We start from the raw sequence: 14,773 nt of genomic DNA, 5'->3' as shown, positions 1-14,773 counted from the left end.
ACATTGTAATACAAAGACATTGTAATACAAAGACATTGTAATACAAAGACATTGTAATACAAAGACATTGTAATACAAAGACATTGTAATACAAAGACATTGTAATACAAAGACATTGTAATACAAAGACATTGTAATACAAAGACATTGTAATACAAAGACATTGTAATACAAAGAAATTGTAATACAAAGACATTGTAATACAAAGACATTGTAATACAAAGACATTGTAATACAAAGACATTGTAATACAAAGACATTGTAATACAAAGACATTGTACCAAATGTTTCTATTTATTTCGTATTAGTGGATTTGTTTTAAATACATTATCGATGTTTACGTTGTGGTAAAATTTAAAAGACATCTACATTTAGGTTTCAAGCTTTTAAAATGTTTTGGCAAAATGTTGAAGTAGTTGATTTTAAAGAGAATTCTGCAGGTAAATGTTAGCCCTAGATATTGTCTCCCTCAATAAATTAAACATTTTTTTAATATTCCATTTTAATGTCACATACAGTTTTTCACTTTGATAAAAAATTGGATTGAAAAAAAAATTATGAAAAACTGCAATTTAAGAAAATAATAGTCAAATTTGTCTTTCAATTTGTTCTTTCTTTTTTTTCCTACGAAAGTGATCAATAACTTTAGGAGGTCTGAAATGATTCATTTTGTGGCATTTAATGAATCGTAACATAATAAATCAAATTTGAAATTCTCAGTATCATGACCATGACAGAATGTACACTATTGCATCTTTTATTATTGTGTTATTTTAATATTTATATTTTATTTTTTGTTTTGAGGAGCCTATTCACCACAAGCTTTGCTTTCTTTTAGGCTCCTCCACTTTATATTTATATATTTGTAAAGTGAAATAAATAATTGAAATGAAATTATTTATAAACTAAATATTACTGTTAACACTGTATTATGGTAATTACGAAAGGTAACCTATATATGGTGCTTTTATAGTGCTAATTTTAAAGAAATCTATAATAGTAATGTAATCATATTATTTTGATTATCAGTATATTGTGTAATAAGCTGTATAGCATACTTCATATTTTAAATAGTTATAGTATTTAAACATGTTTTCTCAAATTTATGTATATCTGTCACTCGGCAATAAAAGTTGCACATAAATTCAGTAAAGTTACACAAGTTATAAGACCCTAAAGCTCTGTCTATACTATAAACTATTTGAGGAAAAAATATTGTGTGTCCATATATGGACATGACGACATCATATTACTACTATATTTGGGAACATCGCACTTTTTTAGTCAAACTATAGCTTGAAAGCGTAGAGACACTGTATACCTTACTACAGTCAAATTAGCTGTACTACTACTAAAAAATGACTGATCACATGCGGTACACATTTAGGCAACAGATATTCATGCTGGTCAATTGTTGGATTTTGGCACCATTTTATCTACCTTTATGCCAATCGATGTACCTGTTGGCCATACCACAAATACAAATCTTTTCATCATAGCTTTTTTCCCTTTCCTGTAATTTTTGAAAGCCCTTACAAAATAAATTCTAAATGTTTGTTTTAAAAGGCAGCAATACAAGGTCATGTAATAGTTCACTTTGACCAGAAACTGGGTCGAAAAACATACTTTAGAGAAAATGGCATAGTATAAATAATATGCTATGCACACTTCACAACATCAATGCAATGTTATATTCCATGGAATCTTCTGCTGCACACTGGTAATATTGAATCTCATGTTAAGTTTTATATTAAAGCTAAATACAGGTAGTGTTTTAATAAATATGTAATTTCAAACACTTTATTTGTTTCTTTTGCAATTATATTAGCAGCATAATATTAGATTGAACTGTATTCGCCATAGAGTTCAGATTGAGCATTTCAGGAGCACTGCAAATTGTAATCATACCAAGTTCAAGACTCGACTCCTTGACTGTAGGTCGTTTCAAATAAGGACTGAGTGAGTGTACACATCTGGCTCGTGTCCACTTTACAAGAACAAGAGCAGTGGGTTACTCCAGTGTACTGGTCCATCAGCTCCAGTCAGTCATGGTTGGATTTGTACTGTGGCTGTAGGGGTATCGTAATCACAATTGACAATGAATATTATGAAACTTCAACTGGTGGTATAGGTCAGATTTTGATGACATCATAAATGTAGCCAAAATATCAACACAAATATTGTATTACATGACTCTGTTATTAAGATTGAGTTTATTTTTAATTTAATTCCCCTGCCTTTTTAAAGCACATAAGATCTACTGTACATCTACATTTGTAGTTTAATATATCTAGTACATTCTTGTAAAATTAAAAAAGGTTCCTAATGTTTGTAATGCAACATAACAAAACATTACCCTGAGTATCTATACTATAATCATTACCACAAGATGCACACTTCAATGTAACACTTACAGATTTTAAAGATATTATATATATTTAAAAAGATATAATGGGCTAGTCAGTGCTCTGTATTTCAAATTTAAAATCAACATCAAATATTATTAAACAATTTTATAGAACAGTATTTTAAATGTGAGCTGGGAAGAGTGTTCCTGACTTTAATATTACTTTTCATAGTTTTCAAAAGGTAGATAACAAGATGAATATTCACTATATTCATATCATTTAATAATAGTAATTCAATGTTGTTGTTTAGCAGCACATAAACAAATGCTTTCATTACAGTAGATTTTCTCTTTCTCATTCACAGAATGAAATACTAATAAGTCTAAAGCTCTGTCTACACTATCAAACTAGTTTGACAAAACATGTGTGATGTGCCCAAATATTAAAGTGATGGCCAAATATAGTAGTGATATGACATCATCATGTCCATATATGGGCACATTATCAGCTTATGTTAATTGTGCAATAGATTAATATTTAAATTTCATCATAAGGGCAGCATACCTATTTGCAGTTAATAAAGTAAAATATAAACATTTATTTATATAAAATAATACACAGTACTGTTTATCATTCAGACAATTCTGAGCATGCTCAGACTGGGTATTCTGGGACATTACCATAACAATGGGACATATAACACTAAATCAGCTGGATGAGCCAGCCTCCTATCCGGTAACATACATCCTTGATGGTCATAATTCTTTTCCTTTAATTATTGCTCATGCAAATATTATTTGTAAAAAATAATTTGAAAACAAAAGAATAGGTACTGTATGAATGAACATGATAAATACAAAGAGTACCCATATAAGGAAATAAGTAAACCCTGGTTCATCATCTCCTGCAAACAAATGTAGAGTTCTGCAACTCAAACTTGTGTGTGTACAAACATGAAAGAGTTTCACTCATAAATAACACATATAGCTTAATTATATTCCATAATTTGTTTTTAAAGTTAAACCCTGTATTGAATTTATGAATCAATTGTTTGTCGTTAAAATATTTCACCACATTAAGATACACATCTATAAAAAATATAGAACAACCGTTTATTACATAAATATATCGTAGAACTAAAAGCTAAATGTATTTTCCATTATCATTTTAACTTCAGCTTGATGTATTTGGCCGACACCTACAGCTGGTGTTCCTAAATTCTGCCTTCCCGCATATGTAAGCTGAAGATAGAAAACATATTTACGAACAGTTTAAAGCTTTGTCTACACTATCAAACTTTATGTGACAGAAAAAAGTGTGATGTGCCCAAATATGGTAGTGATATGCTTATATGATAATGATATGACATCATCATATGGCCACTTGTTATAAATTAATGCACAACAAATACATTATATGTTAATTGTAATTAATATATTTCTTATAGATGACAAATTTCGTTTTTGTAAAAGCACAAGTTAACGGAGTACTTACTCGAACGTTTCGATCTCTATCAGAGATCCTTCTCAACTGACTGCGGAGTGTTAATGCAGCTTGGTCATTCTTGACGTCATCTGTTGATGACGTTGTACGCCTCCGGTTGTAGGTTGGAGGTTGTGCGGGGCTCGGCCAGGTGATGTGTCTATCAAATCATTGTACAAATGCGAGATGACGTCAAGAATGACCAAGCTGCATTAACACTCCGCAGTCAGTTGAGAAGGATCTCTGATAGAGATCGAAACGTTCGAGTAAGTACTCCGTTAACTTGTGCTTTTACAAAAACGAAATTTGTCATCTATACAAAATCGAAGCTAAATGAAATTCTTTCAAAATATATTTCTTGTTTATCTATTTATTTGTTGTTATCCCTATTAACATAGATACTGTAATACTCACATTGCAACCAACAAGATTAGCAAATCTAGGTGCCACAAAGAACCACGCCCCCATGTTTTGATGTTCTTCTTGACTCCAAACAAACTCTGTAATGCATTGCAATAGTAGTATATTTATAGCATAACATAAATACTGTTTGGTCAGGCCTACGTTACATTAGTAAGTTGGTTTAAATTTAGTATACAAGTAAGTAAGATATTTTCGAGTATATCCTGATTGGAAGTAATTACTAAATGATTTAGCTTTACAGACCCACTAAAGTTGGCAAGAACCGAGTCCTTATTTGCCAGTTTCTTGTTCTTATTGGTCAAGCAAAGTAATATTTGTGTCATATATTTAATCTAAGTTACTCAACTAAAACTGTACAGCATCAACATGAGTAAGTAAAGACCTTAGGGGACAAGTATACCTAAATAGTATCACCTAAAACCACAACCATATAGAATATAAAATGGTAATACAAAAACAACACACTTACTTTTGGCAATTTTGAATTTAGATAGATTTAATTGAATTTCTTCAGCTGGAAATGGACAAAGCTGTTCAATTCGTACTATAGCTATATTATCAGCTTGTAATCGCTGCCTCTCATTCACCAATGTATAATAATGCTTGCCGCAGCAAACAATCACCTTATCCACTCTATAGAAACAAACAATTTATGTAAAAATTAAATCAGCCAAGCACTTTGATGCAAAATACTTGGCAAGAAAGCGCCACAGAGTGTACTTTTTTGAACAGAAGATACAGCACTATAGACAACAAGAAAAGTAACAAAGAGTAAAATTGTCTTACTTATTTGGGTCTGCTTGCTGGTCTCCGATTACAGGCTGAAAGCTTGTTCCTGGTGCCATTTCACTTAAACTTGAAGTGGCTGCTGGGAGTCTAAGTAACACTTTTGGAGAAGCTATAATTAAAGGCTTCCTAAAGTTCCTTATCATCTGAGAAAAAACGGAAAATGAAAATTGTATAATAAAATTATGAATGGGGGAGAAAAAGGTCTGTATGAAAAGAAACATGCAAAGAAGTGAATGTTATTTTAAACAAATCTGGTATTGAAACCAGTTGATATCGAATATCGTGCGTGCAACAGGCAGTATTTACGATGTTTACCATATTTTTTCACTTGGCTTAGTTTGTATATACAAATCTATTTATAAAGCACTCCGTTACCTGTCGCCTGAGAAGATGGAAGTACTGAGCTGGCGTAGTAGGATGAGCAAGTTGGATATTGACGTTATCACCATCTATTCCATCTTCTTTGCTGTCACATGACTGTAAAAATCTTTCCATATGGCATGATGAATGTTCAGGACCAGCACCATCATATCCATGTGGAAGCATCATTACTAAGCCACTCTGCAACAGCCACTTCACTACAAATGTGAAAAGTTATTACAGATACTATGTATTTATATTATATCTTTCACTGATGAAGGGCTTGTGCTGCCCGAAAGCTTTGCAATTTTGTCTGGCTATTTTATCATTTTGATTTAGCTTTTTGCTTTTAATTTTTTGTATCCCATTGAGATCTAGCCACTGATACCAACAGCATTGTTATTTTTTCAATAATATGCCTCTGGAGTTATATCAAATGTATCTATTTGTGGGGCACGTAACGTAATCTTAGATTTCAAAATGGTGCCAATTTTGAAACATAAAACTAAATCATAATTTGCTTTAAACAAATATACTTGTACATCTTACCTTCACCTGATGTTACATATGTATCAATTGTACATCTTACCTTCACCTGATGTTACATATGTATCAATTGTACATCTTACCTTCACCTGATGTTACATATGTATCAATTGTACATCTTACCTTCACCTGATGTTACATATGTATCAATTGTACATCTTACCTTCACCTGATGTTACATATGTATCAATTGTACATCTTACCTTCACCTGATGTTACATATGTATCAATTGTACATCTTACCTTCACCTGATGTTACATATGTATCAATCGTACATCTTACCTTCACCTGATGTTACATATGTATCAATTGTACATCTTACCTTCACCTGATGTTACATATGTATCAATTGTACATCTTACCTTCACCTGATGTTACATATGTATCAATTGTACATCTTACCTTCACCTGATGTTACATATGTATCAATTGTACATCTTACCTTCACCTGATGTTACATATGTATCAATTGTACATCTTACCTTCACCTGATGTTACATATGTATCAATCATTATCTGGGCTCCATTGTAAAAATCACCAAACTGTGCTTCCCATACTATTAGTGACTGAGGGTTTTCAATGCTCATTCCATACTCAAATGCAAGCACAGCTTCCTCTGACAAGGGACTATTGGCAACCTGCAGAAAAAGAAAAATTCCACACTCTCTGTCCACACTATCAAACTTTATGTGACGTAAAAAAGAGTGATGTGCCTATATATGGACATGAATGAATTTTATTTGGCCACATCACACACATTTTTTGTCTACGGAAGTGATTAAATTTATTAAAACTACCAAATAACCTATTTAAAGTCTAATTTAATCACAGTTTACCTTTCTAAATGGTAAATAAAAATACAACAAAGTTATAAATGAATGTTCTCACCTCTAAAAAGTGTTTTTGATCACTATATATACAATTCAATGGTACATGAAGTTGGTCAGTATTTTGGTCAACCAACATTGCATGGCGATGACTGAAGGTGCCTCGTCCTACATCTTGACCACATAGACGGACATTAAATCCTTGGGTCATCAATGAGCCTATGGCCATTGCCTCAGAGGTAGCCCAGTCCACACCAGCACCTTCCTCTAGTTTCTTCAGACGTGACCCTATATGACTTTTTAGCAAAGTTGAATGAACTTTCTAAAAAGGAATGAAAATTAATGTTGAGAAAGCTTTATTAATATCTAATGCCAGTGCATTTTTACTTGTATCAAAAACATATTTTTGAGTAACGGTGAAGAGATTACAGACCAACCACTGGTCTATTTCAGTACGGTACTTACAAAGTCTTCAGGAACTTGAACAGACTTGGCAGCAATAAACCTTAACAGTTCTTGATCCACGCCTACAAAAATAAACATACAATATTATACTAAAGTGGATATTTCATATTTCATTTAACAACCTACAAAAATTAATTTTCTATGGGAAATAAATATCATTTCATTTAACACAAGAATCATTATAAGATTTATTTTTTTTTTATAAATTTAGTATTATTTCTGGAAGAAGCTGCAAAATCAGTGACCAACACAAACAGAAAAGAGTCTACATTTTTTGGAGGGTAAACATTGCGCTGATCCAAAAGCCTGGGCTTCCACTGTATAATGTTGGAGGGTAAACATTGCGCTGATCCAAAAGCCTGGGCTTCCATTGTATAATGTTGGAGGGTAAACATTGCGCTGATCCAAAAGCCTGGGCTTCCACTGTATAATGTTGGAGGGTAAACATTGCGCTGATCCAAAAGCCTGGGCTTCCACTGTATAATGTTGGAGGGTAAACATTGCGCTGATCCAAAAGCCTGGGCTTCCACTGTATAATGTTGGAGGGTAAACATTGCGCTGATCCAAAAGCCTGGGCTTCCACTGTATGATGTTGGAGGGTAAACATTGCGCTGATCCAAAAGCCTGGGCTTCCACTGTATAATGTTGGAGGGTAAATATTGCGCTGATCCAAAAGCCTGGGCTTCCACTGTATAATGTTGGAGGGTAAACATTGCGCTGATCCAAAAGCCTGGGCTTCCATTGTATAATGTTGGAGGGTAAACATTGCGCTGATCCAAAAGTCTGGGCTTCCACTGTATAATGTTGGAGGGTAAACATTGCGCTGATCCAAAAGCCTGGGCTTCCATTGTATAATGTTGGAGGGTAAACATTGCGCTGATCCAAAAGCCTGGGCTTCCACTGTATAATGTTGGAGGGTAAACATTGCGCTGATCCAAAAGCCTGGGCTTCCACTGTATAATGTTGGAGGGTAAACATTGCGCTGATCCAAAAGCCTGGGCTTCCATTGTATAATGTTGGAGGGTAAACATTGCGCTGATCCAAAAGCCTGGGCTTCCACTGTATAATGTTGGAGGGTAAACATTGCGCTGATCCAAAAGCCTGGGCTTCCACTGTATAATGTTGAAGGGTAAACATTGCGCTGATCCAAAAGGCTGGGCTTCCACTGTATAATGTTGGAGGGTAAACATTGCGCTGATCCAAAAGCCTGGGCTTCCACTGTATGATGTTGGAGGGTAAACATTGCGCTGATCCAAAAGCCTGGGCTTCCATTGTATAATGTTGGAGGGTAAACATTGCGCTGATCCAAAAGCCTGGGCTTCCACTGTATAATGTTGGAGGGTAAACATTGCGCTGATCCAAAAGCCTGGGCTTCCATTGTATAATGTTGGAGGGTAAACATTGCGCTGATCCAAAAGCCTGGGCTTCCACTGTATAATGTTGGAGGGTAAACATTGCGCTGATCCAAAAGCCTGGGCTTCCACTGTATAATGTTGGAGGGTAAACATTGCGCTGATCCAAAAGCCTGGGCTTCCACTGTATAATGTTGGAGGGTAAACATTGCGCTGATCCAAAAGCCTGGGCTTCCACTGTATGATGTTGGAGGGTAAACATTGCGCTGATCCAAAAGCCTGGGCTTCCATTGTATAATGTTGGAGGGTAAACATTGCGCTGATCCAAAAGCCTGGGCTTCCACTGTATAATGTTGGAGGGTAAACATTGCGCTGATCCAAAAGCCTGGGCTTCCACTGTATAATGTTGGAGGGTAAACATTGCGCTGATCCAAAAGCCTGGGCTTCCACTGTATAATGTTGGAGGGTAAACATTGCGCTGATCCAAAAGCCTGGGCTTCCACTGTATAATGTTGGAGGGTAAACATTGCGCTGATCCAAAAGCCTGGGCTTCCATTGTATAATGTTGGAGGGTAAACATTGCGCTGATCCAAAAGCCTGGGCTTCCACTGTATAATGTTGGAGGGTAAACATTGCGCTGATCCAAAAGCCTGGGCTTCCACTGTATAATGTTGGAGGGTAAACATTGCGCTGATCCAAAAGCCTGGGCTTCCACTGTATAATGTTGGAGGGTAAACATTGCGCTGATCCAAAAGCCTGGGCTTCCATTGTATAATGTTGGAGGGTAAACATTGCGCTGATCCAAAAGCCTGGGCTTCCACTGTATAATGTTGGAGGGTAAACATTGCGCTGATCCAAAAGCCTGGGCTTCCACTGTATAATGTTGGAGGGTAAACATTGCGCTAATCCAAAAGCCTGGGCTTCCACTGTATAATGTTGGAGGGTAAACATTGCGCTGATCCAAAAGGCTGGGCTTCCACTGTATAATGTTGGAGGGTAAACATTGCGCTGATCCAAAAGCCTGGGCTTCCACTGTATGATGTTGGAGGGTAAACATTGCGCTGATCCAAAAGCCTGGGCTTCCACTGTATAATGTCAGTTCAAATTTGCGCTGCAGAAATAAGTATTACCCTAAGAGATTTTATTAATTTTACATCATATTTTCTAAAGATAAATAAACCCTTTATTATCCGGATTAAACATTATTATTATTGTGGGATTTAAAAGATTATCATCTTTATTTCAAGATTAAATATTGTCAGATTTATCTTGGGATTGAAAACTATCACCTTCATCTCAAGATTAAATATTATCACCTGTATCCCAGGTGGATATATGTGATGGCGCATCAACCAAGTCTTTCCAGTGAGCTTGTAGGTGGAACTGTTTAGGTTCATGCGTGTCTGCCTCTTTAAGTGAGTAGTTTAATGCTTCATAATATGTGGATACTTCTTTGGAAATAGTTTCTTTATCTAGAATGCCTTCTTCCTGAAAAAAACAAATTGTATTGCAAATATATAGTTTTGAGAAAGAATTTGTGAGTAAAGAAATTAAATTATAATATTTAAGGCCCTACAGGTAAAGTACATGTATGCTTTTAATGGTATAGGAAAGTTGCTACAATATTCAACAGCCAATCTATACAATACTTACAGACAGTTTTTGCACATAAGAGTCTGGTACACTTGGCTTAGATCCTATAATGGAATACAAGCCTGGATTGGTAAAAGATGGGTCATCTAATTCATTATGCCCCCAGCGTCTGAAGCAGATCAAATCAACAAATACATCTTTACCAAATGTTTGTCTGTAGCTCATAGCAAGACGAAGTGCTTTTACAACTTCCTGAAAATAAAGCATTAATTAGCAGTTAGTAAGCATTTATTTCACTCCAACAATTAATCTATTCAATCAAAATCAAATATTTTACCTCAGGATGGTCACCATTGACATGTAAAATAGGAAAACCATTACTTTTGGCAATATCTGTGCTGTATAATGATGACCTCCCCTGTTCTGCAGGTGTGGTAAAACCCAACTGGTTATTAATGACTAGATGAATGGATCCACCCACTCTGAAATGGGGGAGGTTCCATAATCCTAAAGATTCTTGAATAACACCCTGAAGCAAGAGAACATGATTATTTATTTTTATGAAAATTTAGTACAGTAGTAATAATACAGTTAGTTGGGCCTTTTGTTGCTATCATTTTCATGTAACAGAGCAGAGAGAGCTGCTTAAATGCCAGAAATAATATTTACCTGGGCTGAAATTGCAGCATCCCCATGGACTTGTACACATAGTACCTTCTGCCCTACAATTGATTCCTGTTCACTGGCTGAGTAATCACCTTCTGCTAGTGTTTGCTGCCTCCCTCTTACTTTTCCAATCACCACAGGTACATTAGCCTAAACCAGAATAAAACAATCAATACAGAACAAGAGCTGGAAAATCTGAAATACCAAGTAACAAGATTCTTCCTACTGTATCTGGGCTAATAATAATATACAAGTTCTTATATAGCGCTGATTCCACCAAAATCTAACACCATGGAGCAAGTAATTTTCCAAAATATACTAAAGAGAATATACAAAACAGAATCGGTCGGAAATTTACCATGCTATTAAATCTGTACGTAAATACAATTTAAATAAAGAAAAGAAAAAGAAAAGAAGAAAGAAGGAAAAAACAAATTCTTTACCTCAAGATGGGATGGATTTGGTATTAGACTGACATGTAATGATTTCCCTTCATACTGTAAATCAACTGATTGATCTGTTTATAAAAGAAATAGAAAACAACTGTAGTACTGAGTAACCAGTAACTTAATAAAGTAAAATTTAACTATTTTGTCCTGAATACAGTATTTGCATGTTTAATATTCTCTTACTACCTACTGTATTAACAAATGTAATGATCCAGTACAAATTCCAGTGCAGTACAAAAACTGCACCAGAGTTATTGTTTTCTATGCATCAAATACTATAAAGATTTCTATGACTGCTAATTGCCAGCTTGAGACATGGAGTATGCAGCAGTGTACAGGAGTTTATACTTCCTAATTTCATTAGCTTAGCCCTACAAACATGGACAAAAAGATATTTAAAATGCAAGATATACAAAAAAATAGAGAGTAGCATAGTAATAGTACTGTACTTACACAAATGTGAAACAACATCTCCCGTAGAAGGGGCTGATTCTGGGTACTCTGTTTTACCTCGCATTTTTCTGAACATCAGTGCTTTTGGATAGTCGAGCAGACCGCTCAATAGATTAAGGCGCCCTCTATGAGCAATTGCAATCATTACTTGTTCTATATTTGCTAAACCAATGCAAACAAGCAATTTGAAAGAAATGTCAAAAATAGCAAAGAATACTGTAGAATCATAGATGAAAGCTTTATGATTGAGAATAAAATGAGTACGGTATTTTCTCCAATTTTTCTGTATGTATACAATGGTAGATAGGCAGTAGAATCCATCCTTTGGGAAACCTCTATTAAGGGGAAACTTTATAAATTAACAAGGAACAATAACACAATATGTTTTAATGCACCCACATTAGTAAGATCACACTTAGCTGTCCCTTTAATGATGAACGATTTAAAATGGTACTTACAGTTTGAGGACAGTTTGAATAGCTCGTTAAAAAATGCAATCATGCTTTCGGCTCCTTCCCCGCTGTATCTTTTTAAGGTAGTGAATTTAGTGGCTAAGAAATTATCAAATGACTGAAAAAGACAAATTAGTTCTTGTAAAAATTATCAAAATATGAATGATCTTATCATTTTATATCTTTTATAACATATAACTTTAAAATTTTAAATTACAATAACACTTGGGACAGTCTGGCCTTCTATTAGCAATTTGCTGTTTTAGGTGCAGAAAGGAGTGCTTTAACTTTTTACAAACTCAATGAAAGAAATTCAGTAAAACATTTTTACTATACTTATTTTTTATACCTGTGATTTTGCTATAACCTTAGCTATTTCTATCTTCTCACTGTCAGTTAACTGCCAGCTTCTGCTTTCTTCAAACTTCTGAGCAAACCATTCTCTTTCCTCTAATGTCTGTGAAGGTTAAAATAAGACACAAAATCATCTATTATGTACCACCTTTTCCCAATTATCATATCAACCTCAAAATCCATTTTAAATCAATATTTGGAAATATATCTTTCAGTAAATTTAACCTATTAGTTATTTATTAGGAATTCGCTCTAAATCTCTGTCTACACTATCAACTAGTTTGACAAAAAAAGTGTGATGCAACCAAATATGGTAGTGATGTGCTCAAATATGGTAGTGATATGACATCATCATATCCATATATATGGGAACATCAAATTTTTTGTTACATACTTTACCTCAAGATGGGAACATTCTGCTGATGTTGCTCCACAGTATATGGACTCCAAAGCACTTATAACTTCATCTAGGGACTTGCTACCTTTATCAGCTGTGTTTAAAATACCTAAACAAAAACAAACATGCATTGTAATGTAATAATACCAAGTACCGAAACTATTTATTTTTTTCACCTTTTATATTGTATAGAATTGTAAGTTTACTAAAGTTACACACAGTTATGTACCACACCAGCAGTTTTATATAGAACAGCCATAATATGCCTCCTGAGGTTCTTACAGTAATACTTACTTACCACTTAAGTCAAACTTGCTTGTACTGCAAAGGCCATACAATTTACTTACCACTTAAGTCAAACTTGCTTGTACTGCAAAGGCCATACAATTCAGGATTTAATTCTGGTGTTGGACTAAAAAATACACATACAAATTTAAATGTTTGCATGTCAATATGTAAATTCTTGTTGTAATAGCTTATCTAATAAAAAGTAAATAGTGCATTATTCTTATTCTGAGACAGAATGGCTAATGTTGGTTTATCCAGGTATTGTAAGCTAGATACAGAATAGAAACACATAGATCATTTATAATTCTCTCCACAATAGGTTGGTATCAATAGTTTAGTATCAATAGTTGGTATCAATAGTTGGTATCAATAGGTTGGTATCAATAGTTTCTTGAACAATCTGACATGGGTGTCATTTTCAAATTTAATATGACAGGTGGAGGTGGAATTGTATAAACAGAAATAATAAAAGGAGTGAAAGCAGTGAGGTTTCATTCAAAATATTAAAAAAAGAAAAACAATGAATAACAAAATAACCAAATTGTGCTTCAATTTGATTGACGATAACATAGTTATATACTGTACCTAGGTACTTGCAATCCTAGAGGATCAATTTTAGCCTTTTTATGGCCATGGCTTCGATAGGCTTCTACCAACTGTGATAGTGCTGCATTCTCAATCCTTTTCGACAAAACTTCTCTGTCCACTGTTAACGAAAATGCAAAATTATAATTTAAATATCTTGTACTTAAAAAAAATGGTAAATAATTTAAATGTATCATAATAAGCAAAGCAATTGTATTTTCTAACATTTACACGGCGAGAGGAAAAGGGCGAGTCGGGATTTTGAAAAGCCTTTGGAGCATTCTCATTTGAGGTGTACATATGGTCAAAACAAAAGAATACCTTTAAATTCTTGTAGAGTCTGCTGTGCTGCTGGTTTATATCCATAAATGCCAGTTTTTGCATGATACAATGATCTTGGTAATCTGTGAATGAAGCCTGTCGACTTTAAGAATGCACTTCTGGACAGCATACTGTCTGTGAATTGGAATTATGAGTTTAGATTTAAGAAGTAGAGGCATGAATTGCATGTCATATATTAGAAAACAAGGTTAAAGTTCAATAGAGAGGCAGACAAAATAGATATCTCCTCTGAGCTTGGCTAGAGCATAGAGGTACCTCCATGTCTAGAGCAAAATAAGTCTCTACTATTACTAGGTAGGCCTACACTAGGCCTAGGGCCTAGGCCTACAGCTACACTAGGCAGGGCCTATATAGCCTATAGCTAGCTAGGCCTAGCTAGAACTAGAGGCCTACCTAGGCCTAGCTTTAGGACTAGTAAAATGTAAGATGACACTATATAGCCACGGGGTAGACAAGGTATACTGCTATCCTAGGCCACTTACATTATTACAAATCAAATGATAAAGTAAAATACAAAACAAAGTCGTCAATTTTAGGACAAAATGTGCACCACGACACCACCAACCGGTGAAATTTTCACGCCGCTCGAGTTTATGTAAT

General features: G+C 34.6%; 1 protein-coding gene across 1 annotated transcript; it reads right to left on the bottom strand.

Moving 5' to 3' along the window:
* Positions 1-1,913: 1,913 nt before the first annotated feature.
* On the bottom strand, positions 1,914-14,754 carry LOC140060651 (2-oxoadipate dehydrogenase complex component E1-like). The gene is made up of 21 exons (XM_072106950.1): positions 14,656-14,754; positions 14,153-14,287; positions 13,832-13,952; positions 13,306-13,370; positions 12,961-13,067; positions 12,557-12,664; positions 12,214-12,325; positions 11,756-11,917; positions 11,297-11,370; positions 10,857-11,003; positions 10,525-10,716; positions 10,248-10,439; positions 9,911-10,082; positions 7,243-7,304; positions 6,839-7,099; positions 6,432-6,588; positions 5,418-5,620; positions 5,040-5,185; positions 4,723-4,886; positions 4,245-4,330; positions 1,914-3,589 (listed from the first exon to the last, which is right to left on the bottom strand). Exons 2-21 carry the CDS (start codon positions 14,280-14,282, stop codon positions 3,485-3,487), a joined length of 2,766 nt encoding a protein of 921 aa, XP_071963051.1. The 5' UTR covers positions 14,283-14,287; positions 14,656-14,754; the 3' UTR covers positions 1,914-3,484.
* Positions 14,755-14,773: the final 19 nt, after the last annotated feature.

The sequence above is a fragment of the Antedon mediterranea genome, chromosome 10, assembly GCF_964355755.1.
Source record: "Antedon mediterranea chromosome 10, ecAntMedi1.1, whole genome shotgun sequence".
Taxonomy (NCBI): domain Eukaryota; kingdom Metazoa; phylum Echinodermata; class Crinoidea; order Comatulida; family Antedonidae; genus Antedon; species Antedon mediterranea.
This window is presented reverse-complemented; position numbering and strand designations above follow the sequence as displayed.

Bases quoted from the DNA above. Each gene is read 5' to 3' on its own strand.
- LOC140060651 (XM_072106950.1), bottom strand. From the start codon at position 14,282: ATGCTGTCCAGAAGTGCATTCTTAAAGTCGACAGGCTTCATTCACAGA. The intron at 12,665-12,960 runs GTAAAGTATGTA...TAACCTTCACAG, and splicing joins CAGAATGTTCCCATCTTGAG to ACATTAGAGGAAAGAGAATG. The intron at 5,621-6,431 runs GTAAGATGTACA...TCACATTTGTAG, and splicing joins ATATGTAACATCAGGTGAAG to TGAAGTGGCTGTTGCAGAGT.